This window comes from Podarcis pityusensis, assembly GCF_964106645.2.
Source record: "Podarcis pityusensis genome assembly, chromosome: 7".
In the NCBI taxonomy this organism is placed as follows: Eukaryota; Metazoa; Chordata; class Lepidosauria; order Squamata; family Lacertidae; genus Podarcis; species Podarcis pityusensis.
In genome coordinates this window covers 49,375,756-49,403,658 of record NC_138031.1, presented here as the reverse complement: position 1 = coordinate 49,403,658, position 27,903 = coordinate 49,375,756, and the positions used below count along the sequence as shown (strand labels likewise).

The 27,903-nt window shown below is 39.3% G+C and overlaps 1 protein-coding gene across 9 annotated transcripts in view; it reads right to left on the bottom strand.

The window, feature by feature from the left end:
• The window catches only part of MTCL1 (microtubule crosslinking factor 1), an 88,162-nt gene that overhangs the window by 24,220 nt on the left and 36,039 nt on the right, over positions 1-27,903 (bottom strand). For 4 of the 9 annotated variants that reach the window (XM_081014100.1, XM_081014093.1, XM_081014099.1 and 1 more), the window contains exons 4-7: positions 17,129-17,188; positions 14,968-15,045; positions 10,923-12,248; positions 9,824-9,979 (exon numbers count right to left, since the gene is read on the bottom strand). In XM_081014100.1, coding sequence (XP_080870226.1) covers positions 9,824-9,979; positions 10,923-12,248; positions 14,968-15,045; positions 17,129-17,188 — 1,620 coding nt within the window. The remainder of the gene's footprint in view (positions 1-9,823; positions 9,980-10,922; positions 12,249-14,967; positions 15,046-17,128; positions 17,189-27,903) is intronic. The other 5 variants (XM_081014094.1, XM_081014096.1, XM_081014097.1 and 2 more) reach the window with 3 other exon arrangements.

Genomic DNA, 27,903 nt, shown 5'->3' with positions numbered 1-27,903 from the left:
TGAAAAACTGTATCTGGATCAGAGACTAGGTATCTACTAGTCTGTGTGTCACTTGAAGGTTATGGAGGTCATCAAAAAGTTACTTATGTTCTTAGGGGCTCTATTTTATTTGATAGTAAAATGTCCAATTGATAAAAAAACAACATTATCCCTACATCTAGATTTTAATTTGCAGAACTTCAAATAGCCAAATTTCTATGTGTCATCAATCACAGCCCAACATCACGTTCAAGAAACAAAGGTAAAAGTATAATTAAATTTAAAATGTTAAATCAAGTATATATTTAAAGGATCCTGGCAGCCTTGGGCAAAATCTGTTCTCAGCCTGGACCCTTGGCTGCTTCAGATGTGTCAATAATTGGGCAGGAGGAGATACAGAAAATGCAACCCCCTCCACATTTCTTGTTTTCCTGCATTTCTTTGTTGCTTGGGCAGACTGATTGTTGTATTCTGATTTTGGAAAATGCCAAAGGGGAAAAAGCTACATACAGCCAACTTGTAAAAATAATAATAATCAGATGATACTAGTGGGTCATACCCAGGGCAGCTCTACTGGTGCAAAGGACTTGTGTGCATGTAACAGAACTTCTGCCTCCTCTCCTGTCCCCTCTAGGCCATTGCGTGCCCTCAAAACTGCCTTTGGAGGGCGGGAGACCCTCTGTAGCAGATTTTGAGGGGGGGAGGAAAGGAAAAAGAAGTTTCACTGTGCCAGTGGAATCCTGTGGGGCACAAGGACTTAAGATTGGAGAAATATTCCAAAAAACAAATATCAGAGATCTCTTAAACTCATGTTAAAACTAGATTATTGTATTTTTGAGATAGCTGAATATGGTTTGAAAGTAGGATGTCTGCTAGTGGTGTGTACACTCATTCTACATTGGCTTTGGTCTACAGGTTTTATATCCCCCCCCCCCAAAAAAAAACCCCTGTTTGACTGTACAGGTGATGAGGACAAACACGTATGCACAACTGTGAGAAGTGAAACTACTTTTAAATCTCTTTAAAAGTATTGCCTATCTCCAGCTGAAGATCTGACTTAAGCATGCTAACATGGAGGCAAGCTCCACTGAAAACAATGTCTTGCTTCCACAGGATGTATCAAAAATCTAGAAAGCACAAGTTAATCTACATGAATAAAGGAGCATGCTATACTCACAACACATGAACATTGCTCACCAAAAGTAACTGAAGTACATAAAGCTATGCTAGGGTAACATGTTATGACTATGATGGAGATAACATAAGGTGCTTCCCTGTGCAAATGACTCCTATCATGAGAGTTCCATGTCAGCAAAATGTAAAAGTTTCAAGTAATGAGGCTAATCTGTGAACTGCTTATGCATAGGTTTATTGCATTTTAAATGAACTGTTGTTAGCTTCCTTGAATACAGCTTTAATAGACACGAAGTACATGACTAAAATCTTTTAATTAGTAATTCCTGTCTCTAAAGACTTCTAGAGAGCCTGTTCCTCAAGCGCCCTTTAAGCAGAAGGGGAAACATGCATACCAGTCTCCCAGTCTAATAAATAAACAATGAAGAGCTAGTTAATTAATTAATTAATTAAAGTATTTTGCTGAATTTATATTGTTCTGCTCATTTGGAATGGGTTTTGCGTATTTTATAATTGTAATGATTTTATTTGTTTTATAATTGCATTTTCTGTTGTAGTAACCTGCCCTATAACTTTATAGTGAAAGGCAGTTTCACTAGAAAAAAAATAAAAGATTTTTAAATCTTCTAAATAAATATAGAACACATTATTAGATATTAGCAACAATAATTGGGGGAAACAATACTTCTACTGGCAAGTCTCAGCATCAGTGAGTCTAATATTTGTGGTGTTTGCAGTGTTATTGTATACACAACATGAATAAAATCTATACTTCCATGGGTAGAGTTTCATTTAGAGAATGTTGGACTGGAAGAAAGTGTGAGTCACAGTAGGTGTGAGGAGGGAAATGATGGCTGAGAATGGCAGGTGAAGAGTTGGGATAGTTCTGTAGGGACAGAGAGGAGAGGGAATGAGATGGCAATAAAAATGAAAGTATAAAGACCTAGGATAACTGTAATGGTATGCAAGTTTAGGCTATTAGCACTATTAATATTACTTGTTCCAGATTATTATGTTTACCAGTTAAATATATGTTTACATTTTAATTATCTGTGTTCTGGCCTGGGTGGATACTAAGGTTAGTATATCTCACCCCATATTGTATTGTGTGGATGTATTCACGTAAATGGGAGAGGGCCTTCTGAGTGGCTGCTCTCAGACTTTGGAGCTCCCTTCCTGGAGAGTTTAGACTTGCTCCCTCCTTGTTGTCCTTTCACTGGCAGGTGAAGACTTTCTAAGCCACTTGACTCCAGACTTAACATTAACAGCTGAGTGATTGACCCCCTAACCATCAGAGGACAGAGTCTTCTAAGGGATTCCGGGAATTTCACACCAATATAAGGTATGTTTCCTGATTTGTCATGAAAGACGAATTGTTGAAGCAATGATACATTCTTATAACTCTATTCACCCTTATTATTCCCTTTCTCTCTTTTGACTAATTATATATTTGATGCAGGAGAGGCGACATTCATCATTATGACCTAGTTACATCATAGGGAAAAGGGTGGGGTGGGGAGAGTCACAGACCCAGAAAAATAAACTCATACAATGCAGACTATTGGATAGTAGAGTCTACCACAGCACTGTTTAACATAATGCAAATGCAGAACAACACAACTCACAGGCATCCCAATCCAGGGAAATGGCTGTTACTTTTACTGGAATCAATATTTTTACATCTCCCACCACATCCACAGCACCAATTGATTATTGGGAAGATATGGGCGGGTAGTAGGGGGGGGTAAGAAAATAGGAAAAACCTGACCTGAATCTGGCCACACTACACTACTGCCTGCTCTCAATCCACCTAACAACATACCAGCACAGCAAGAGGTTTCTACTCTTGTCCCAGTCAACCAAATGGGAATGCTGTTGCACTTATAGTTCCTAGATTAGGTTCTAATGCATTGAGCACTATAGATTCATTTTAGAAAACTCAACATTAATTTACAAATATTTCTTTTTGTTCAATTTCAAAGCTTGCTTACTTAAAAAAAAGTCCTCCCACCTCCTAAATCCATAACAAACTTAAGACAGTCCTTTAACTAGGACAGTTAACTAGGAAGAGGGATTGGTTTCCATGTTTTCACTGATGAAAAGTCTTTTCCCAACGATTTCTGATTATAGAAAAACAAGAAAACTGGTATGTTTCTTACTCTCCAAAAGCTATAGAATTTTGTAAGTTTGCGGCACAGTGAAAATCAAAAGATATCTAAATAAAATCAAGAGAGAGACACACAAGAAACCGGTGGAGGGTCACTTGGACTCACAAATTAATGTACATTCAAATAATGATGAAGAGTGTTGCCATTTGGGGTTTGGGGGGGATGGTATCTGTTTTTAGCCCATGTGCAACTATTTTGAGAATTGTATTTCACTGATTCAATTTCAAACATGCATCAAATAATAAAAAAGAAAAGCTAAGAAAGTACTGGGGGAAAGTACTGGGGGAAAGAAAAAGAGATGAGCAGTTCCAATCCCCATTTGCAAATATAAATAAGTAAACATATTATGCTTTCACTGACATTGTACTGCATACCATGCTCTTATTTTATATTAATGTGATATAGTTTTAGCCTTTAAAAAGTATCAAAATGAATTAAAATGTGCATTTTAAGATAAAGCATGTTCAGAAATGCACAAAATGCATATCTGAGTATAAATTTTCACACATACTTTTAAAAATAAAAAACACAATATGAAAACAGGGCAGAACATACTTAAGAGTAATCACATCTAAAATTGATACGAATTTATCTTACCATTCAATATTACTTCATAAGTCCAAGTATTATACATAAATTATATTTCATTTAGTTAAAAATAAAGTCCAGATTCTAACTCTAATTTAGAACATTCCACTTTACGAAATATAATAATATAAGTTATTTGGTGCCAACAAGTCTATACCTGAAACTTTTGCTAAAATAATGACCGGGGATGTTGAGCAATATTATGCACCATTTCCTGAATGTGTTTAGAGTTTGAGTATCAATAATGATTTTATAATGGGTATTCCAAGACTATTATTTTGTCAGCTCCATGCACACTCTGGCACATATGTAAAGTATTTGTTCTTGCTGTTAGGGTTTTTACTAATGATTGCATAAATGTTTCAAGCTTATCTTGAAAGTGAATTTACAAGATCCACATGCAACCATTTAATTGGTGAAAACATACAAATACATACACACACAATCTAACACAAGAAAGGAATGTCTACACAGATTAGCTGATGGTTGTGCAACAATGAAAAGGCTATGGAATGTCTAATGAAATATGCCATTGGAAATAAAACATATATTCATATAGTACATTCTATGAAAGTTGAAACCATAAAAGAGGGAAATTCAAAAATTTTAGGTTTCAACTCAGTCCAATGTGATCTTTTATACAGAGAATTCCCTGCAGATACAAAATGAAAGTTAACAAAACAACAACTCTGATTTACAGATACTTGTGTTCTAGACTGTAACTTACAATACAAGCATATTAAATAACAAAACAATATATTCATCCATTTTGACTAAATGTCTTTACTGTTTCTTATTTAGATAAAAGGCATTTGTGCTTTTCTTTGCTACCACTAAGGTAGGGCAAGGGAAAGGAGTTTCTCATTTCACTATACTTTTCTTATGCTTGGTTCACAACATGCTACATGAATCTAATGTGTGAAGGCCAACCATTAAGCTTCAACAAAATTCATCCTTGCCCTGTCTAAGCTGCACCTGAGAGACAGAAATTGAAAGCACTTGTATAATGATGACAGGTGGAACCATGAAATGCAAGATATTCCCCTTGGTCACAGTTCTATCAGATATTTATTGGCAAGACCATAAGAAGAAACAGGATACTAAATTTAAGTATTATAGTTTTGAACAGGAGGATGTCTGTGCAAAATCTCACACAACAGTACAGCAAAACTTTTACTCCATTTCTTATTTTAGAAAACTAAGGCTCAAACTGGATGCCATGAGGAGATTTGTGATATTCTTCTCTGCAGTTTTGTTTTTTATTTTTAGAAACCCAAAGCTGGGACAGGCTCTATCTAAGCAAAAGATGGACATGAGTAAAAGGGCTGCTTAACTCTGACTTCTCTGGTCCCTTTTTCTAAAGCTAAAAACCACAACCTGTCCAATTTGCTTCCTGTGCAGTGTGAGGACATTTCTGTTTGAGAAAATTCCATCCCAAGGCACACAAACAGAATTAAGTAGCCCTGTTCTTTGATTCTGTGATATTTTTCTTCTTGTTGCCATTTCACAAAATTGTTTATGTGAAACTCCCTTCAGTTTCAAAAGTAATTTGTCATGCAGAATGGCAGAGGGCTTGTTTAGGAATTCCAAACATCTTAGGGCTTGTGGAACAAGCAACATGCTTGCTCCACATTAATGAACAATGTTATAATAATACTGAGTTCTGTCCCATAAATTAAAGCATTTTCTGAGACAGCAGGTTCACAATTCAAAAGACACAAAGAAAGAGGAAAAAGCAAGGCGGTGAAAGGACAATTTATGAAGTGGTATGACTGGCTATGGATCCAAAAGTGGTTCCTGTGTTCATATTTGGTCTCTGGAGATGGGAAGTAGATGGGAAGTTTTAAGTGAAGAAATTCAGAACAGTTGGACCTGCACTTCGTTCAGAGTTAGCATTTGACTAGATTAAGGACTATCACCTTGGCATATAAAATTTACTACTTATCTTTGTCACATTTCTAACAGTTTGAATTTATATTCCATGAGTTGTATCCCAAGTTGTTAAAGGCCTTTCTTGTTTACAAATGGGCTGGTTTACACCTTGTACTAGAGCACTGGGGGGGTGAACCGCCAGATCACGAACCATTCCCCAACCTCACCCACCTGCCCCATACCTAATATATGACACAAGGTATGGGGCAGATAAAGCTGCAGCTTCAAAGGAATAATCAGGATCCTTAAAATACACTCCCAATTGTTGTTTGGAAGCAAGGGTTGCTGTTGGTGCCAATCAGCTGGCATAAAGCCCTGCTGGAGTTGACAGGACTATGGAGTTCCCTGCCCAAAGTGGGGATTGCTGTGATTGGCAACTAGCTTATCAGCACTTGCTGGAAATGCCTCCTTTGCCCGTGTAGCTTGAAATCAAGCCACATGGGCAAGAAACATGTTTCCTAGGGAAACACTTGACCTTTGACGTCAGGTAACTGACAGGTGGGTAGACCCACTCACCTGTCAAAGTGGCCTGTGAGCCACTCTGGGGGTGGGGCGTTGGGACCTGGCCTGCCAGCTGAGCCCCGTTACCCTACTCCTGCACTAGAGTGTTGCAAATGAAACCCAAATGTAATCTTCTGCAAGGAAAAAGATGAGAACTATTACAGAATCCACATCATACAGCACAGTGTATATAAATGCAATAAAGAAGAACTCGTACTCTAGCACTTGCCCAAGGTTTTGTAAATCAGTGCTACTAGCTATTTCCCTTCTGCTTACAGTTCCTTGGAGCAATAGTTTGTTCCTCTTAAAGATTTAGAAATATAGTTCTCTCTCGCACAATAGCAGGGCTCTTTTCTATCTGTGAATAATGAGTTGAAATGTTTCAGTAGGCGTCTGTCTCCTCCCCTGTACTGAACTAGTTGAATGACTAGCTTTAATGAAGAAAACAAGAAGTCTGCTCTTAAGACTTTTTTTTTTAAAAAAGACAAGTTTCTTTCAAAGCATATACTTAACCCAAGAGTTTACCTACTAATAATACTGTATGCTAATAACTACTGGTGCAGTACAAATAATGACAGCAATTTAAAGTAACTTAAGACTAGAGGGTGGTTCCAAATTAAAGACAATAGACTTACATTGTCTGTCATCTAACAATTAATCTACCACAACACTACGTATAAAATAATCTGCAGTGGGAAAACAGACCTAGACATTTTTTTGGGGGGGGTTCTTTTTTAATTTTTTTATCTTCCATCTATTTTTATTTTATTTGCAAAAAGAAATATGTATCATCAATATTAAGAAAAAATAGCAGCAAATCAATAATTTAATTATACTCAAAAAGCAAGTATAAACCAAACTGAGGTTCACTTCCGCCTATCCGTTATTTATAGGCCCTATCCAACAAGACAAAAAATCTACAGATTTCCTAAGTGGCCAATGCGAAGACATTTATTCCCAGAGCAAAGCAGCTAAAAAGTTCCCTTTTGCCATTTTGATCTGGAAAAGCATCAATGGCACATCTACTCGGGGAAGATAACAAAATAGTGCTATCTTCAACATCATTCTTTAACAGTTTACTTCCTATTTTATATCTTCAATGTATATAATTTTGCTTAGTTAAAATATATTTTGTATCAACTGATTGGCAAATTACTGTGAACTGGGATATCTTCTATACTCTTGCCAATGAAGGAGAAGAAGTAGGATTAATGAATCTAGAATAAAAGAACTCATGGGTCTGTTCTCATAGTCACAAATGCAGATTGGAATAACTGATCCACCGTTCAGGGAAAGTTCTGAAGGAGCACTTAATGCAGATTAGTTAAACTTTAACATCTTGAAGCCACTCTTTTTCAGAGTCTTCTGTTAATCCACGTCTTTTATTCTTGTCAAATGCAAGTGGACTATTTTCCCCACAGTCACAAATGACAATCACCATTCCATGCTTTAAAAACACTTTATATGGCTAGTAAAACTCCAGTGCTTTCCCTTCTGACTGAATAAACAATGGGCTTCGTCAACTATTTAAGTGTTAATGCCCTCATAGCTTATTGCCCATAGTTATGAACCAAACTATGTTAACACAAAATCTAAAATCAACACTCAAAAATAATTTCACCACATGCAAATAACCTTGGTTTCCCTGTTTTATAATGGCAAAAAATTTGGCAAATTAATGCTCTTCCTGGGATCTCTAAACTTTGTATATAAATTTAATGTCAGTCTGCTATTATAGTACAATATAAAGTTTGATCAGTTGTTGACGTGGCCTTAAGTTTGACAAAACATAGAACTGATTGCAAAAAAACCCAACTGTTCGATAGGGATATCAAAATTTGGAGCTGGAGTTACTGGGTCTTCAAGACTCTTATCTCAGGCAAACAGGTGTGTTTTGTACACTTTTGATCCATGGATTAAAGTACAGGTTTTATTACCTGTAAAGGACTACCCTGTAACAAAAAATCTTATGTCATCTTGCAATATTGTGTCATATACATATCTGAAATAAATGGCTAACATTTACTTCATATTCTTATTCTTTGGGATAATTTTTTTTTTAATACACTGACCAAATTTATTTATAATATCTAATGTCTCTATGCCCATCTGCATGTTTGCTCATCCATTAAAGAAGGAATCTGGCACAGAGCTGGCAAGTCTGGGCCCTAAACAGACTGTAAAATAATATGTCTGTTCAACACAGGCCATTAGAACAAACTCTTTAGCATAATACCAACATGCTTCCAAACTCTGTTTATTTATCATTGCCCTCCTTCATTTCCCTAATTCTGATTATGCCTATTCATTATGTGCCTGGCTGAACCACAACAAAAGTTAATACATGTTGTGCACAAACATACATGCAAATTGAGGCTTGCTGCATTGTTCTCTCCTCTACATTTCAAATCTGCCTCCCCACCTGCCAATCTAGGCAATACATCTGACAGACTTGCTGGACTGTGAATCAAATACTGATTTAATTGTCTTATCTTGCTACTTCCTCCATGCAATCAGCCTTTTGTAATTTTAAAATGCTGCATGTAAATTTAAGGAATCAAATATACATTCATACCTCTTTAAACGGTTTAAAACATTTTAAAACTGCTTTTGGAAGAAGGTGAAGAGAATTGGGTTAGTGGCATCACTGCTTTTCAGCCAGTAAGGACTGGGAACAGTTTCCTGTCAACTCAATCCAGGATGAAAGTCATACATCTAAACAAAATGTAGTGACTGCTATTCTACAGAGACCACCACTCAACATCTGTACATACCCACGATTAAGAATTCAAATTTGGCTGGTTCCAGGACACAGCCAGATGGACTATGATGGAAACTAATGCTTTTGGAACCATTAGCAGTGACAGCTCACAATGTATCATCTATGGATAAATATACAAGTCATCATACTTATGATGCTTATGTATGCAAGCTGATTGTTGTTCTAGAGAATGAAAGTGGTTGATGTATACAACAAGAAATAGTTCTATACGTTTAGAGAGATGTTCTTCACAGAATAAAAAAAAAGGAAGCACTTCTGTGTGGGGGATTTTGGAGCATGTTCATAAAATCACAAATATTTATATGCTATCAAGCATGGAAAAAATTACACGGGCTTTCTGAAAGTTTTGTTGGTGAGAAATACAAGGAACATACTACACTGCAACCTTGTAGTGACTATTGCTTGATATAGTGTTGAGATATATAATGTAACTTCCAATGATTTTTCAAAGCCATCAAAGTGAACAACACAACAACCACCCACATTTTACACATGGCATTCTAGCTGTTTCTTTCCAGGTCAGTTACAGGTATATCAGGGGTGGCCATTAAGATCACAGAAGTCTAAGGGTGCAGAGGTTTTAAGCAAACATTGTGGGTTTGTTGTGGCTGGTTTTAGCTCAAATTCAAGTCATAATAGCCCATATGAATTATTTCCCACCACTTTGTCTTAGCTTCTGTGACAAACATGTATTGATCCCTTTGAAGGCAGCAGGAGCTTTTTAATAGGCTGTGCTAACCTCTAGACTGAAACAACCCTTGTTTCCTGGCCTGTAGAGTTTAAATTCTCCATCAGCTCTGCAGTGTGGTTCGGTGTTGCCTCGTTGATGATGACTCTCTCTCTCGTCTCCATGGTCTTGGCTGCGCTGCCACTCCATCTGATCCCTCAGTTTGGACTGTTAGGTGCATGGGTGGGGTTGATAACACAAAAAAAACAAAGGACAGGAGGAAATAAAAGAAACAAAAATGGGTAAGGTAGACGACTGAAAAAACTACAAGACAAAGAAAAGCATGAACAGAAAAACCAACTTAAATGCAGTGGCATAAGAAAGTGAAGAGAACAGAACTAAAATGAGGATGAGCAAAATAATGGGCTGAAATATCTGAAAAGCAAAAAAGAGAAAGAGAGGGGAAAGAATGCACACTGGTTATGAGGCGCATGCAATGAGGATGCATGAGTCAAACCAACAGCAAGCATACAAGTTATGGAGGATATGGGGATACAAGGCTCTTCCATCCTTACTTGTGCTGTGCAGAAAAGCCATATCCAGTGTGGCAGCTGTGGCAGTATAGACATGAGCCCAGGGGAAACGGGTTACGAAAGGCAGTCCTTCGCTGGCTACAGTGCTTCTTTGCTCACCCCTCGGTTATGTGAGAGAGCTGCAAGCAGGCTTTGCAAGAATATCTTATTTTATTTTGGATTTTTATGTTTAGCAAGACCTTTTGAGAACACATTTCATTTAAGGAATCAGAATAATAGGAGGGGAAAAGGTAATTTACACATTCATTAGCAAAGCTGCTAATGGCGTATGAAAAAAAAATGTATTATGATGGTGCCTCTCAGTAACTTTTTTTAAAAGTTTGACATCAGAACAAAATGGCCATGAATATAGCAGATCAAGGACGGAGGAAATGAAAAGATTCAGATGCCTTTAGCTTCTGTTAGCTTTTTTTGCCATGAGGAACAGCCTCTGTAGCAAAGTAGAAGATAAAAACCTAAAAAAAAGTTTTATCATTTATACTTCAAAATCATAACAAAGCAGCCATGTGTAAAAATAGCACCAGTGCAGCAGGAAAGAATTAAAAAAAAGTGAGGTGACAAACAAGAAGTCCACCTACCTGAAAATCTGAAATTAGCTCCTTTCCCTGATTACCAATGGGTGAGTCTCGGGATAAAGATGTCATTGTGGAGAGAAAACTAGAGGATTCTGTAAGGTGAGGGAGAGGGGAAAGGTCTTCCATTTGGTCTTTGAGGCCTTCCCCAATACTGTCAACCTTCTCTAGGAAAGTTTGCAGTTCTTTCTGGAAATTTTTCATTCTTGAATTAATATTATCCAAAAGTTCTGGCTCATTCTTACTCTCCGGTTTTCCTTCGTCTTTTTCCAAACCTTGCTCAGAGGAAGTACTGCTGGTTATGTGCACTTTTGATTCATATATTAAACTATCTGTGTCAATGATGAGACGGTCAACAGCTCTTTCGAGCCTTTCAGCCTCACGCCTGATGCTGATCAAAGACTCCGTATCCTCTTTGGCCCTTGTTAGTTCAGTGGAGCAAAGATCACTAACTTCTGATGGCTTCCCACTCCCAAAACCCGATGTCTTTTCATATACATCTTCTGAGTCACTTTCGCCCCCAATGGGTCCCTCTCTCTTTGGTTGAGGTAGATGGCCCTCTTCGTTGTCACACTCTTTCTTCCCTGCATCACTCTCAGCATCACTGTCCCTAGGGCTTGAAGTCCTCAGGCCTAGATGTGAGGCAAGATCATAGCGCTGTACATTGGATATCAATACACGATTCTCATACTGGAGTTTCATCACTTTCCCACTCAGTTCATTGATTTGAATTCGAGCAGATTTCAACTCTTCTTGTAAGGATCCACTGCACTTGGAAGCATTTTCATCAAGCCAGCCAGACTCTTGTCCAGGCTCAAATTTGAATTTATTTAATTCATTTGTTAACTGCTTATTATGATCTTCAATTTCAGATATCGATCTCCTCAGCAGTTCTGCCTCTTCTTCTACAAACTGCAAATGACGGCGAAGCTCTGCTGCTGACTCCAGAGAGTCACCATAAGGTGAGGTAGGAATGCTTGAAACATGGTCCTGGCTTAAACATGCTCTCTCATACTGGCATCTCATATCCTCCATCTCAGCCTTAATACCTCTGTTTTCTACCTCCAGCTCCACTAATTTTCTCCCCAGAATGTTAGCTTCCTCTTCTACTAGTTTCAGACGAAGCTTCAGTTCAGCTTCTCTTGTGCTGGGTGGTCCTCCAGCTTCCCCAATAGGGAGTGGACTTTCCACATCTCCATAGATAGACTTGTACTTTTGAAGTTCTTGTTCCAGTTCATCTTTCTCCCTGCCTAGTTTGGCCATCTTCTTACGCATCAATGCTGTTTCTTCTTTGGCAAACTGAAGCTGGCACTTTAAATCAGCGCTGTCTTCCTGCCAAGAAAAATATCCCAAAAATGAAGAGAGAAAGAGGAAATTGTTTAAAATACAAACACAATGGCTGTAACTCCATAAAGCAGGTGTAGGGAAGATGAGTTGTAGCTCAACATCTTTCTCTCTCTCTAACACACGCACACGCACATTCAATGAATACATAGCTGGTTAAGTGTGGAAAAATTGCCACCTTATAGATTCTCATAAAAATAACAGCTACAAATACAAATGTTTCAGAGATTGCACATGTTTTCAGCTACTAAAAATGAATAAATTATTAGTTTCTAAGTTTAGAAGCCCTTCCATGAAAAATTATGCATGCCACCCAAAAGAAGGCCGAAAGTTTGCAAGCAACAGTGTAATTCTGCACACACTTTTTCTGTGAGCTGCATAACCCTCACTATGTGAGGCTTTAATCACACACACTGAAGTGTACATGGCTGTTTTCCAGTGTAGGAAATGGTACAATAAATCATCTCAGCACTGTGTGATAATAAGTATAGAAGTTTTGTTGATTTTATAAGAGTCCAGTATTGTTGCCACTTGTAACTGAAAATCAGCTGCTACAAAATCCAATATAAAATATCTTATAGCAAATCCCAATATGTCCCACATGCCAGAGGTTCCCTGCTTTAGAAGGTCTGCAGTGACATGTAAGATTGCAGCTTCTGTCTGATCAAAAGCAATAAAATAAAATATTAACTATAAAATGAGAGATGTCACACACATGTGGAAAAAATGGTGCCCATGGGCAGAGCTTACATTTACTTCAACCTTCAGTGATAAAAAGTGCCTGTTTGTACATTACTGTACATTTATGGGAGCAATGTAGCTCCCATGCATCTCCTAGTAATGTCTGCTCCATTAAAGAGTGTATTGGCAGAGGGAGTTCAAGATTTCTACAAGGATATAGTAATTTAAGGCAGACATATGAAAGGTACTTAGACTCATAGTGATAAACTCCTGCCCAGAAACCTATGTCCCAACTGTGGAAGGACATGAGGATCCAGCATTGGCCTCCATAGTCACTTACGGGCACACTGTTAAGACCGTATTCATGGAAGACAATCTTACTCAGCCACAAGTGATCTCCAAAGAACTTAGACTTAGATTCCCTATCTATGTTTAAAAAATTTGTACCTTAATAGTATAAACCTACACATACATGTCTATTAAAAAATAAGCCTCGTTAAGTTCAGTGAGACTGACTTCTAGGTAAGTGTGTACAGAATTGCAGTCTGAGGTTAACTTCCTTAACTAAAACTTCTCAAATGGTATATCTCAATTAGTGCCAAAGTAACCAATTATGATAGATGTAAGTAAGTGTGTGTGTGTTATGTATGCATGTGTGCAGAGAGAAAAACATATGGCGACATCAGTTAACAAAATCAAAATGTTCAACAACATATATCTTATTTCAATTAGAACGATTAGGATTGTTTGTTGACATCTTATGTTAAATCTGGGTAAGGTTAATTTAGCATTTTCCATTTTCCTTTTTTTCATGCACAAAGCCTTAAATATTGTGAGAAATATATAAAGAAATATTAAGTAAGCATATGCTCATTACCAAACGGCATGCTAATTAAGGACCATCTCTGGTAGCAAGGCAGAGCTATTAAATGCTAAGCAGCAGGAAAATAACAGGATTATAGCACAGAATATGCAAATAAAAGTTCCATGTAATTTCTACATTAGAAATTGAAGTTAGCTCATTTGTTACCAGATAAATCTGTAATGTGAACCAATCTTAGAGTGACAGATTAGCTGCCCTGATCTATTGGACAGTCTCGTTTATCAGATATGAACTCCCACTGGTTGTGGGATCCAGTTTCTCTTAGAAATCATCTACAGCAGCCTCCTCCAACTTGATGACCTGCAAATGTTTTGAACTACAACTCCCATCACCTCCAGCTAGTTATAAGTGCAATAAACTAGGAAAAGCTGTTCTATTGTCTTATCAACACCATCCCTTCCTTGCCATCAGAATGCCCTGTTTTGGAGTTTCATTGGCCCCTGCTGGTGGGAATACCACCAGAAGAAATACTGCTCACCCAGCTCCATCTGGCCTGCAGAAGGATGAACAGTGGCAGGCTGGTTGAGCTGGTGGTGGTGGGGACATCTACCTAATCCAACCCCATCCCCCAGGCATAAGGTGTGTTTGCATTGTTTTGCCCCTTATATTGGCCCCAACTCTAGAACTGTTCATGCAAGATTCAGTCAACGCATCCACGAGAAGGTCATAGCATGCCCATTACCGCCTCCTCATCCAACCTCTGTATGTTGATGAGGTCTTCACAGAATCTGGGCACATACAGGGTATAGGCATGTCAGCTAAGTTTACACAATGTGTACTCTGCATTTTGAAGAGAGTTCTACATACAGATACATTAGCTGCCAAAGAGCTTGCAATATACACCAGATGCAAAAATGAAGGGGGGGGGGGCAAAAAGAGGAACATGAACAAATTAGGATTGCAGCGCAGAAGCTGTGATGAAATTGAGGGCTTGCTCATACTGCAAAATGTATATAACTATATATCTTTGTCCAGTAGGTAGACCTGAAGAGAAAGGGATGAAAATCAAATCTTCCAACTCCTGTCACCACCTTAATGGTCTTTGCCAGGCAGAATATGGCTATGCACTTACTGGGCTGTAAGCTGGATGAGATGGCAGCATAGCTGGTGCCCAGGAAATTGGGCTGGTGCCAATAATCCTACCTTGCGCTGAAGAAACAGTTTTCTTTGTGTCCTGACTGCTGCCTGGCACTTTCCAAGAAGCTCCATTCTGCAGCTCTGCTGAACAGAAACCTTTTTTTTCAATAAAACTAAATGCAGAGAAGTATAGCTGACACTCTCTTTGTTTTCACATCATTGGATTTTTTAAACCTGTGTTTCTAATATTTGATCCAAAAATTTGAGTACCTTAATGTAAGTGACAAAAAACACTTAGGAACAAATATATGTGTTTATACATGGAACAGAAATGCCACTTTCCCTCAGCTGGTCAGATAATGGGGAACATGTTGTCAATCTTTCAAGGAGGAAAGAAAACTTCATTGACACCACAAGCTTTGAGGCTCCAAGTTAAGACATCTTTATTCGTCTAGACATATTAAATTGGTTTTCTGGCCTCTGTTTGCTTAACATCTCTGTTGTACGGCTTGCTCTCAGTTGTTTGAAAGTAACTTTATTGTATTTGGAAAAGGGCAAATGTAGGTGGAAAATATAGTCCAGATACAGTCTGCAGTGAGCAGTAACATGGAGACTCACAGCATCTTTATCTGCCTGTCATTGTCTTCAGCTTCCATTGGCAACAGTCAGATTAATCATACAGGTGCATGAAATCTGTGCATACAGAGGCTTATTAATATGAGATTTGATAGTTGAAACACAACCACTGAGTGGAAATCTAATGCATGTGCCCAATCTATATAACAATTGTATAAAAACTGGGGGGTGGGGTTTCTTTACAGGATAGGAGTAGAATTCTAAACCAAGAGTACTGAGGAAATCCACACTTTAGGAATTTAATAAAAATTGAATGCAAGCGAAGCAAGTGGATGGCTTTAACTTTTCTATTTTAATCCGGTGGAAAGAAATGGATATCTTGCTATCACATGCTGTTCAGCTCTCATGAAAAAACAATGCCTCAAACTCTGAGAGAATAACACACTATGTGTTGTTTCAATGCGTGAAGTGGCAAGATGCTCATTAGCACAAAAACCTTGGCACCAAGGATAAATTTAGTGAACGTCCCTGAGCTCTCTTTGCTCCAAATACTTTGAGACAAGGTGCTTTATTTTCCATAAGAAAAGTTTCAGCTTTTGTCTATAGACATGATAGAAGCGGGGGGTGGGGGTGGGAATCAAAGGTGCGTATTATATAAAAACTACAAGCAATTCTGAATTGTAAGTTGATTTGAAGGAGGTTCTGACAACTTTAGCGTTTCAAAAAATTGTAAATCCTGCTTACCTTTCCCCTGTGAGGTGTCAGTTGTAGCATGCCATGACACCTCTTCTCTGGCTCCTTAACAACTGGCAGGAGACCTCCCATCCTTTCCCACTAATCGTGGGATTTAAATTTAGCCTGCCTGTGAATCTGGCCATGTCCTTGGCAGCATGTCCTTGGGAGGGGGGCAGACCCAACTTGGATCTCCCTGGCAGGGAGTCTTCACTCAGGTCCATTCCTTGGACATAAAATGGGTTTGTCTCTTTTTTTGCATGCATCTCAATTGAATCACGATCTCCCACCCTCTCTCCCTTTTTCGGCAGAGTTTCAGGTGGGTCTGCAGGAACACCTTGCTATGCAAGGTGAGGGATTTTTCCTCCAGGCAAACCGGATCCGTCTGGGTTTTTTGATTACCTCATAGCAACCGTCACAACTTTTGGCGGATAAAGCATTGGGTGGGATCCTTAATCAAGCGGGGTGCAAGGGGTGGAGTCAGAAGTCTTAGCCTCTCCCTACTCTAAGCTAACAGGGTGTCACACTGAATGGATCCTAGGGAGGTCCTTCTGTCCAAATGCCCAGATGGGGGCTGAGGGCCATAGAACTCCCTAGGGTGGCGATCCTGAGGGGCTGTTCCTATTTGATGTATGACATAAGTCAATCCTAACTCAGTATCAACCCCAAATTGTAACCAGCCAGCAGATGTATTGGATGTACTCAGTGCCAAAGCCTAAGCTTACGTACACCTGTAATCAATAAAAGTTGTGGCTTGTTTGATGCCAGATCGTTATACTGTGGCTATTTTGCTTCTCATCCTCCACACTTTAGGGGTAGCAGGCTCACTGCGCCTGGGCACACAGAGGAACAGCATCAATTTGCTCGGTCAATCTTCATGTGGACTTTATAAAACATATACTTGGTTGGAAACAGGTACCTGAGCAAATGCCTTCTTTTCTTTGTGAATATCCCTGCTGCCTCTTCTCTTCAGGGAGCTCTAAGAAACACACAATTGAGACCTAATTAATAACACAAAGTTTTAGGGAGAGGTCATCAAAGTGAATCAATGCAGTAGATCAGCATTAAGTTCTCTAGTACAGTCATGACATTTTATTTCAACCCCTGAAACCTGAAAAGCTTTTTCTCTCTCTTTCTCCCTCACAAGCCTTTGACATTAACAAGGAGTTTAAACATTGTACCAGGGATTGCCAACCCAGCACATGCGGGCACCATGGCACCTGTGAAGCCTTCTGTGCTGCCCCTGGAGTAAACCCCAACCCCCAGATTCCCAGCTTTCATTAGAAAAGAAAAGTTAGTGTCAGATTCAACTAAACAGTTGCACTAGCAGGAGCTTTCCCTGCCAGTCTGCTCCAACCTTTCAACATTTCAAACACACACACACACACACACACACAATTTTTTTTATTGCAGACACCCATATATATGAGAGGGCGAGATGGACATGTGTTGTGTTTAAGGGGGGAATGTATGAATGTGTGGTCTATGAAAGAGAGGGAGAGATGCATGTGTGTCTGTGCTCTGTATCTTGTATGCAAAAAAGTGAGTGTGGTGTAGCCATTTTGTATATTTTTCCTGGTACTGGATAATGCTCCCTGTTGTTATAGGTGTGCATGTAGGAGAAATCAATTGTTTGAGCTCCCCAGTCAGGACCAGATTGAGGTAGCTAATGTCGCATGGCAAGCATTGTCCCACGGGATAGGGAAATAGCAATGACTATGACTCTAAAGACTCTCCTCCCTGGAAGAGAGGGGAGTGGTTGTGGGCGGGAGCCCGAGCACCGCCCCTAGCAGGGGGCATTAGCCCCCTGCCTCCTCCTCTCACCTGGCTGGCGCCCACGCCCCCTTGGCAGGCATCCAACCAGGTGCCTTCGAGGGGGCGTGTTCAGCAGCCTTTTGCGGCGGTGCCAGCCTCTCCTCGGCCTCATTCTTCTCCGTCCTCTCGTCGTGAGTCACCCACCCTCCACTCCCTTTTAGCTCAGGGTCTTTGTTCTTTGGCCTTGCTATGGACCTTAGGTTGGTCGCCCTGGTTGTCTAGGGGGCCTGGTAGGAATTTTTCCATTTGGCATTAGGCTTTTTGGTTTTTTCGCCTACCTCGTAGCAATCGTCACAACTTTTTGTGGTATTGGTGGGTAGGTTAGGCATTGGAATAATGTGTTGTGGTGTGTCGAAGGGCTGGGTGTGGCCATCGCCTATGCCTTCAATTTTTGGGTATTCCGTTAAAGGAATCTGGCGGTCGTGTACTCTGTCCGATACCTGCTTGGCGGGAGGCCATGGCACGACCCCCGGTGACATCAGGGGAGAGCCTATAGTTGGATTAGCATCAACAGGCTCCACCTACTGGTGAATAAACCCCCTTGTTTTAGACATCCAATGCCTAAGCCAATACCTTTTCACTGCTGTAATCAATAAAGTTGTGGCCTTTTCTTGCCCATTAACCTTATATCACGTGTCCTTGTGTATTTATTTCACATCGCGGGGGTCGGGTCCTCGAACCACAATTTTGTGTTATGCTTTCAATTCAAACTCATAATGAGCAGAATACAACAGCTCTGCCTCCAATGGTAGCTATTTTGTTCACTTGTGCCCACAGCACTTTCTCAAAATTCAAAATTTTGCCCTCTGGTCCAAAACGATTGGTGACCTCTGTTGTAATTTAATTTTTTTTAGAAAAATTTTTTATTGGTTTTTCACCTTTTATAAAGACATCACACACACGAAAAAGACAAAGACAAAAACATGTATAATTTCAAAAATCTTACTTTCTTAACCTTGTTCCTTGACTTCCCCCCACCCCCCCTTCATACATCCCAATTCCCATAATTATGTCAGCAAGTTATTATTTCTCCTCCTTACCATATTGATATTACATCTTTCATGAAAAATTAAATTCTTTCCTAAGTTGGACCCAAGTTCCCTTCCATCGATTTCCCATTTTATATTAAATATGAATCATACTAACTAAACCCAAAAATCATAAATGTTTTTAAAGCTCTGTTTTCCCCTCCCTCCCATCCCCGGTTTCCGTCCCTTCCCAAATACGTGTCCACAATAACAGTTCTTAGCCTGGATTCCTCACGTCCGAGGCCTTCAAGTCTCTTTCAGGCCTCTGTTGTAATTTAAGGCCCGTAGCCAACGCTTCTCAGAGTAGCATCAAATTAAATTAATAAATATGATTAAATAAGTTCCATTAATTTCAATGGATCATCTATGTGTAGGAATTAATTGGATATAACGCTGTGTTTTTGCTTAAATAAGTACATTGTGAATGTGGTAATAATAAGCATGATTTGAGTTGAGAGGGGAGGTGACGGACAGAAGCCCACATGCTTCTGAATGCGTCTAACTGATATGTTGCACGGATTTTGCAATAACCCTAAACATAGTGTGTGTTTGTTTGTGTATGTAAATAAAAGCATCATACAGGTCCACTGAAGAATTCAGGAGTTGTGACATTTGCTTGGTTCACACAACATAAGAGGCCAAACTCATGGTTAGTGAGAAGACAGCTTAACAAGGAGTCCACATATGGATGGTAAGCTAAACTAAACCTTTGCTCAGTGGAGCATGGCAACAAAAAGGACCAGGGAGGAACGAAGTGTTTGTGAGATCGTCTCCAGGAGCCTGCACATTTATGCAGTGCCAGAAAGCCATAAATTGGCTTACCATGTTGTTCACACCAGGTCAATATATTGAACTATGGCTGCATTCCCAATTACCTGGGAATAAATTTCATTGAACTTAATGGGAATTACTTTTGAGTAGGTGGGCATAAGATTGCACTGCAAATAGGCTTGTTTTTGTAAATATATTCTTACTCAAATATGCAAAGATTAGTAGAAACATCTGTAATGTCTGGCCATTAGCTGTAAATAAGATTGTTGCAGTTTTCTTCCTGTCTGTCTGCTTTTTCTAATGCAAAAATATATTCGAATTAGTTTTAAAATGATCAATTGACACCCCCCCCCAAGCTATTGGATGATTTTAGCTGCTCAAATGCTGTGGGATTACAATTAATCCCATTTCCCCTGTGTTCTGACCATCATAGCTATTTACAGTTCACTCATATACAGCAGCATATGCTCAAAATACTCTACAATTTATTTTTATTCTTTGCATGTTCAAAATCTTAATCTGCTTTTAAGATTACTGTGATTTGTCATTGCTGTATGTTGCAAACCCTGTCCAAGAGAAGAAGTGTTTTTTGAACACCATACTATTTAGAAACATAATATGTTTTGCAATATTGTGCTAGAAAATTCAGAGTAGGTCACAAATGGGATTTATACTAGGATGACCATTACTTATTTCTCAGCTTCCATACATAAAGACTCACAAATATATTTTACCCAGAAAATAAACTGCTGAATGCAATATGAAGCACAATCCAGAATCACATCCAAGACCTTTAAGCACACTGGTAAGAGAAGAGTAGCTGCTATAGGCCTCATTTTAACAGCAATTTTTTTTGTAGTACTTCATCTATTTTATATACTACTCTGCAGCTAGGCTCTTAAATGATTATATTCCTCTACACATTCTTAGACTTTAATACAGTACACCATAATTAATAGCTTTGCTAAATATATAATCAATACCTTAGGCTACATTTATAGTCAACAGTTTTGGCTAATGCTAAATACAATCTTCATACATGCTAGCGTTCTCATTTAGGCCTTAGGAAAATATTTTTAGCAGCCAATTTAGTAACACGACTTCTCTGAAATCTAGTTCCCCATACCCAGTAATAACAGGAAGTATGGGGCTACATATGCATTATATATTTAAAACACTATTATACCACTTTAACAGCGGTATAATCCCCCAAAGAATCCTGGGAACTGTAGTTTGTTAGACAAATCCTATTGCCCTTGGAGAGCTATAATTTCCAAGAATCCCCGGGAAGATGGATTGATTGTTAAGCCACACTGAAAAAGTAGCCTCATAACCTCGTTTGTTCTAATTGCATCGTAAGTCCAGAGGGTGGCCAAAATCTCCATGGGCTAAGTAAAAGTGGTGGGAATTTCGTGGGAGTTTCCAGATCAAGCACCTCGTACCTAATTTAAAAACCTCCTACAGTTAAATCCTCATATATAAGAATCTTTTCCCTTATTTAACAATAAAATGTTAAACTTCATCCATATGCATATCAAAAAGATGGATTGCCACATCATATTTTTCATTTATCACAAAGCCTATTGTCATCATGTGCTAGCAGCAAGGCCAACATAATGTGATGGTAACAAAGGGACCAAGTGCATCCCAATTTAGGGATTGTAAACGCTTGGTAGAGTAGTGTAGCCATAAGCACATTCACAGCTGCACCACTGGTACCAGCTAAGGAAAAGTGGGGGGGGGGGTCTCCTTCCCTATGTCAGCTCCCAGGCTGGTGAAGCAGAAAGACCTGGGCCATTCAGGTAACAAAGAAGTGGCTCTATGCCAGCCAGCAAATGGGTGGGCCTCCTTCCCTCAACTCGCTGGTAGTTAGAAAGACAAAAGAGTCTTCCTCTGATGGAAAACAACCACCCATTGAAGACTCAGTCTTCAATGGAGATTCAGTCCACTGTGCACAGTCAGTCTGTGAACATATCCAGTCTGGGTACCTCTCCATTTCATTCAGTAAAATTTCTGGACCATCTGACTCTCTTCAAATCATCACGGAAAACGTTAATTTGACAAATGGTATGAGGTATATTCCATTTTATTACATATCCTGTATTACATTGCAAACCACATTTTATATCCCTTTAATGTGTGAAGGAAACAAAATTATTGACATGGGATTTTCCTTCCTCCTCCATCCAGTTTGGTTAAAATCATGATCTCATATTGATGTGCAATGGGAAGTGTGTCATACTGAGTGCTGCTCCTCTCTTAAATGAAGCAGATGCAAAAATGTGAATTCTCCATAGATCGTCTGTTCTTTCAGTTCCAACTTTACAGGCATACTTGCTGTAGTTCTTCCTGTTCCGTGGCTTTGCTTCAAGTTCACACATCAAAAGAGGAAATCAAAACCCATGGGCTATTATGGAACTTTAAGTGGCTTTCAAAGAATTGCCTGATTCCAAGATGAGGTGTATGTTGCACTATCAAGTTAATGCAAATGCCATTGCTGTTGCCTACTTCCTTCCCCCCCCCCCACTCTGATATCTCCCTCAGCAGAGCTACCATTACATAAAGGACAATCATTGGAGCCGGTGACCTTCAACAGATCCTTTATAGTCTGCCCACAGAAAGCTCATTGCGGGGGGGGGGGGGGGGGGAACAAAGCAGCCTGAAATCCAGATCCTGTATACTCATGCTTACAATAGACTAGTGCCAGGCAAAAACTGATAGTGGTTAAGGCTTTCTACATGTAGAATCCTTACATATGAAAAGTAAGTTCACATCAACCAGTCTGACTGCAGGATGTAATAATGTGAAAGGAGCAATGGCTAGCATTGTGATTTACATAGTGCACAGGACCCTGCAAATCCAACTTTTCATCCCTCTTCCTAATAATCTTGTAAAACAGGGTGTAATTATTAGTATTCCCAATTGCTCTGATCTATTTATTTGCACTTACCCACTGTTTATTTTGATCTCCTCATTCTGTAATGTGGACTACAATCAATTATGCAAATTTGTTATAAAAATAAAATTCAGAAAAAATCAGGCAGTATTGTTTATTTAATATTTCTCCAAGAAATTCAGAGCGGCAGCTGTTTTTATTTCAGAAGTGAACATATTGTACCAGCACTTTCATAAATCCTTTTAGGTGTAGTACCCTCAAAAGGTTTCTTGTAATAGGATATTCTAAATGCCAATGTGCTATGCCAAAAATCTTTGCCTATTCCTCTAATGATGTAATTTGCAGTCTCTTCCAAGTTCAGAGTTAGTAGATTCGAAAAACATTTCTTTAAAAAATGATACTCTTGATGTAATTTTCAAATTGTTCATATGATATTCAATATGACTTTCTGAGTTCAAGCTCCAGGATCAAAAGGACCTCTACTTTCTATGAAGTATTAGGTAAAATTCTAAGGAGTTGAGAGATTAAACAGGCAGCAACACAATCCCCTCTGCACTGGACATGCCCCAGATAACCTTTATAATCTACTCTTGCCCATCTATCTGCTTACAGTTGTAAAGCACTGTTTACTGCAATAGTGCTTCTGCTGTCTTTCCCATTCTCTCTCTCTTCTATTCCTCATTCTGCCCAAATCTCATAATACAAATGATCAGAATATAAACAGTCACAACTTTCTTACAATGGTGTTATTAATAAATCTCAGAAAAGGGGTTTTGAATACTGGTGGGCAGTTTTCAATTATGTTTTACTCAGAGTAGACTTATTGAAATTAATGAACTTAATTTAGTAATAATATAAGATCTATTGGGTGTTATCTGAGGTGCCTCCCATAGTCCATTTTCTTTTACAAAAATGGGGGAAAAAATGTAAAGAAATGTGTTGAATTATAGAAATATTCTGTGAAGCAGATATAAAACTGTTCCTATGTATTAATTTAATTGAAAACTTAATATAAAATAAAACAATAATATGTACCAGCAATTTGATACTTTTGACCATAAGTAAACAGCACAGAAATGCGTGATCACTTCTTTAATTGTCAATAAGAGAAGCTATAACGATACTCAGTTGCAGTCAGAAGTGGCAAAATAACAAGCAGTTAAAGAATTCAACGGTGCAAGCTTTGTCCCCTAAGGAGAGCTGCTGGATAGGATTATGATTAGCCAGGGGCGTCTCTCCGCCAGGCTCTGATGTGTTCTCCCAGTGGGAGAGAGGAGCTCTGCTACTGGAGGGCCCTGCTGCACCCTCTGAAGGCATGGGAATTTGAGAAGTTACCACCTGCAGTGTTCTCACCAACAGTAAACAGAATAGTGTTCTAAAAGGGGCCATTACTGGAGCAGGCCATTCGATCCATTCTTGCTATGCTCCCCTTAGAGGGAGCTAGTACTGGACAAAAGAAGGCAAAGGAAACCTGCCCACAGGTTTCAGCTCTACGAATGCAAGCAGCCTGGTTTCAGATGTTTCCCAGCTCCATATGGGAATGCTCAGTAAAGTTCCTACAATGGTGAAAAAGAAAAGTCTAGGCATCAGAAGCAGGTCTCAATGTGCCACAATGGCTTATACTTAGGTCAGTGCACCTAAGATTGCAGGCTTTATTTATTTATGTGACTTATTACCTGTTTTACATTAAAATCAATTCTAGGGTGGGGTACAAGATAAAAATATGTAAGACAATAAAGTAAAGCAGTATGCAAAACCAAAAAAACAACAGTCTAGTCATTTTAAAAATAATGACGCAAATTTTCAGTCTTCCAGAAGCAAAGCCTGAACTGGAATTTTTTTACCTAGGAATGCCCGGTCAGGCCAAAAAGACACCAGACGTAGAGTGCACTTTAAGTAAGTCTACATATGAATTAGATTAGAGGTGGAAAAGACATGTAGTCATCTTTCCTTGGCACCATTATATTTTAATATTTTATTATATTCTTGAGTGCTTTGCCAGTCCATCTTTTAACTGCTTCAGGCAATCCAACTTTCATTACTTCCTTCCAAACTTGCTTCTAAAAAACGAGCCCATGGTTTTAAGTGTACAAATCTGTGCAGGTCTAACAATTCAGGATTGTTGCATTTTCCCATCTCTCTTTTCCCAGCATACTCCAACACAGATAGATTACAGCCAGGTTTATAAATCCATATGTTAACATGATCACTGCTATGAAACCAACAGAGATAGTCAAAGGTCCGATAGCAGAACATACCACTGGAGTCCGCCCATACTTTAAGAAATAACCCCAATAAGTCAACCCCAGAGGACAGTGTACATTTGCCAATATCATAATGCTGTTATAAAAATATGTGGTACAACCACATTTGGAATATTGTGCACAGTGCTGGTTACCTCACCTGAAAAAGGATATTGTAGAGTTAAGAAAAGTTCAGAAAAAGGGCAAGGAAAATGAACAAGGGAGTGGAGTGAAGAAAGGTTGCAGCATTTGGGACTTTTCGGTTTAGAGAAGAGGTGACTAAGAGGTGACATGATAAAATAGAACAAACTTATGCATGGGGATATACACAAAAGGTTTTCTCCCTCTCTCAAAGCACTAGAACACATGGACATCTAAATAAGCTGAAAGTTGGATGGTTCAGGGCAGATAAAAGAAAACACTTCTTCACAGAGTGCAGAGTTAAACTACAGAACTCGCTATCACAGGAGGCAATGATGACATCCAATGTGGATGGCTTGAAAATAGGGTTAACAGCTACTAGCCATAATGCCAATGCTTTACTTCCACTTGTCACAGAAACTGACAGAAGGTGGACGGTGATCCACTGACAGACATTTGATCAATTTCCAGCAGACGAAGTGTGTGCTGGTTTTGGGGGTACTTTCAAAGAACCCTAGACTTGGTGGCCCTTGGTCTTGACCTAGAAGGGCTCTTATGTTCTTAAACAGGAACACTCTTGTGTAAATTTAAAACACATAGATTGTCCATGGAAATTCTAGCGAAAGACAGGCTCATGGGTGGGAAAAGCTTAGTGTCAGAGAGTGCATTCTTTGCATACAAAAAGGCCCTGGTTCATTCCCCAGCACCTCCAGGCAAGGCTGGAAAAGACTGTCTGAAACTCAAGATGGCAAAACATTTAGTGTATATATATACACACACACACACACACACACACACACACACACACACCTTCCACTTAAACCCACAGCCTCCCCAAGCTGCTTTTGGTTAAAAAGAACAACAACCAGAAGTGATCACATGCTATGTCTAGTCTGCACTAAGTGATGAGGGAGGAAACCCCAGTTACAGATCTTGCTGCTGCTTCCTCCACTCTGGAGCTTGTGTCCACAGAAAGTGCAGAGAGACAAGCGGCTCTTGCTTCAGTTTGCTTTGTGATGCAAATGCAAAACTTGTGTTGACAAGAATGGTCATTTGCATCTCAAATGCCTCTGCTCCACATTCTCTTATGCTTTAACCTTCCATGAGCTATTAACATAAATAGTGGAAGAGATGCACAAAAACTATTCCAGCCTCAAGTATGAAAGCACTCTAGGAGTTGCCCTGAGAACCAAATTAGGTGAGACATGAGCTATTTGTGACAGGATTTCTTGACATTTTTTTCTAAAAACAGTGGGTCAAAGGAAAGCAGAGGAGCACATAAATAGCCCTCCAATATGCTAGCCATCCTAAGAAAATGATATGAAGCAAAACATGCAGGTACCCAAGCAATTTCTGTGAAATGAGTCAGCCTGGCTGCCAATGTTTTTAGCCAATGGGTGAAGTACTGTAAATGGGTGATTGAGACATAAGTTGTTGGACCCTGGCTACAAGAATCCCTGACATACTAAAGAGCTGTTTCTACCTTCCTTTTAGTGCACCTTTCCTGCTTCTATCTTATTTTCTAGTTCTTGGATACACCTATTTGTTGCTCTGTTTGTTTTGTTTTGCTGCCCGCCAGCCACATGGAGCAGTCGGCAGGTAGCTACTTGAGAAGCTTTTTAAATATATGTGTCTTGCAGAAGGAGAATATTTTTGCTTGGTGCCTAACGGTACGTTCCTTAGCATTCCACAAGCAGGGAGCCACCACAGAAAAGGTCTGTTCTCTTGTTGTCACCCTCTGTACCTCTGGTGGAGGAAGCTACATAACAAACATCTTAAAAGGGCTCTAAGCAACCCCAGAACATAAATAATACCACTAAAATTTCTGTACTTTTCTTCTGTAAGCAATGGGGAGGAGTTAATGCTGAGTATAAATCACTATTCATGACACACTACTTATCAGGAAACAATACACTGCCCAGCAAGGCAACAAATCACCATGCAGCATTTTCTTTAAACTGTACTGAAACAATAAACTGGAATGCATTTGTCATTATATTTCTTTTGTGCTGTGCTAGGTAATTCTTTCTATTGAAAGCCAATTGTTTTGTGAACTGTTGATTATTTCTACATTTAAAAAGGGGGGTGCAGGGATCAGTCAACCTCTTTTCTGGAAATATATTTTGCCTGCACATGTGCAGTTTTGTGTACTCAGTTTTACTGCAGTACGTTTATCTGCAGTAAATTAATTTATAATTTTGTACTGTTATGAAATTAATGAAAAGTTGCTGCAGGTTAAAAATGTGAGTACATTCTGCTAGCTGGGTTCTTATTCTTATAGCACATGCTGATATTGCTAGTATTTCTGGCAACTTTCAGGCTTGAAGCATTATTTCTTTATGGTCTGTACTTGGGGTGTATGGGGTGTTAGGGGATGGGTAATACCTCTGGTGGGGGACATGTCATTCTCCTTCTGGGATAGTTTGTCCACTTTTGGTCCCTGCCCTGCACTTGGCTCTCCCCGTGGTTCCTAGAAGTTGTCAGTATGCAACTGCGGCCACACCCAGGAACAGCTTCAATTGGCTGGCTAAACCAGGTGAGGGTAGCCAATGGGTCTCAAGCTCTCAGTGAGTTAGGGACATCCCCTGCATGCAAAGACAGACTCTGGTGGATTGAGCCCAATGAGGCTAATAGTGCGTCCTACAGACAAGAAGGTGGTTTCTGCACATGCTGTAGAGGGAAGTGAGGGGAAGATGGGGCTTGTCAGGCTGGGAAGGTAGTCTATCTAGGAGAAGGAAAACTCTGTTCCTAAATCACTGCTGCCTTGAGAGATATCTTCAGGAGAAGAAAAGGCTAAGGA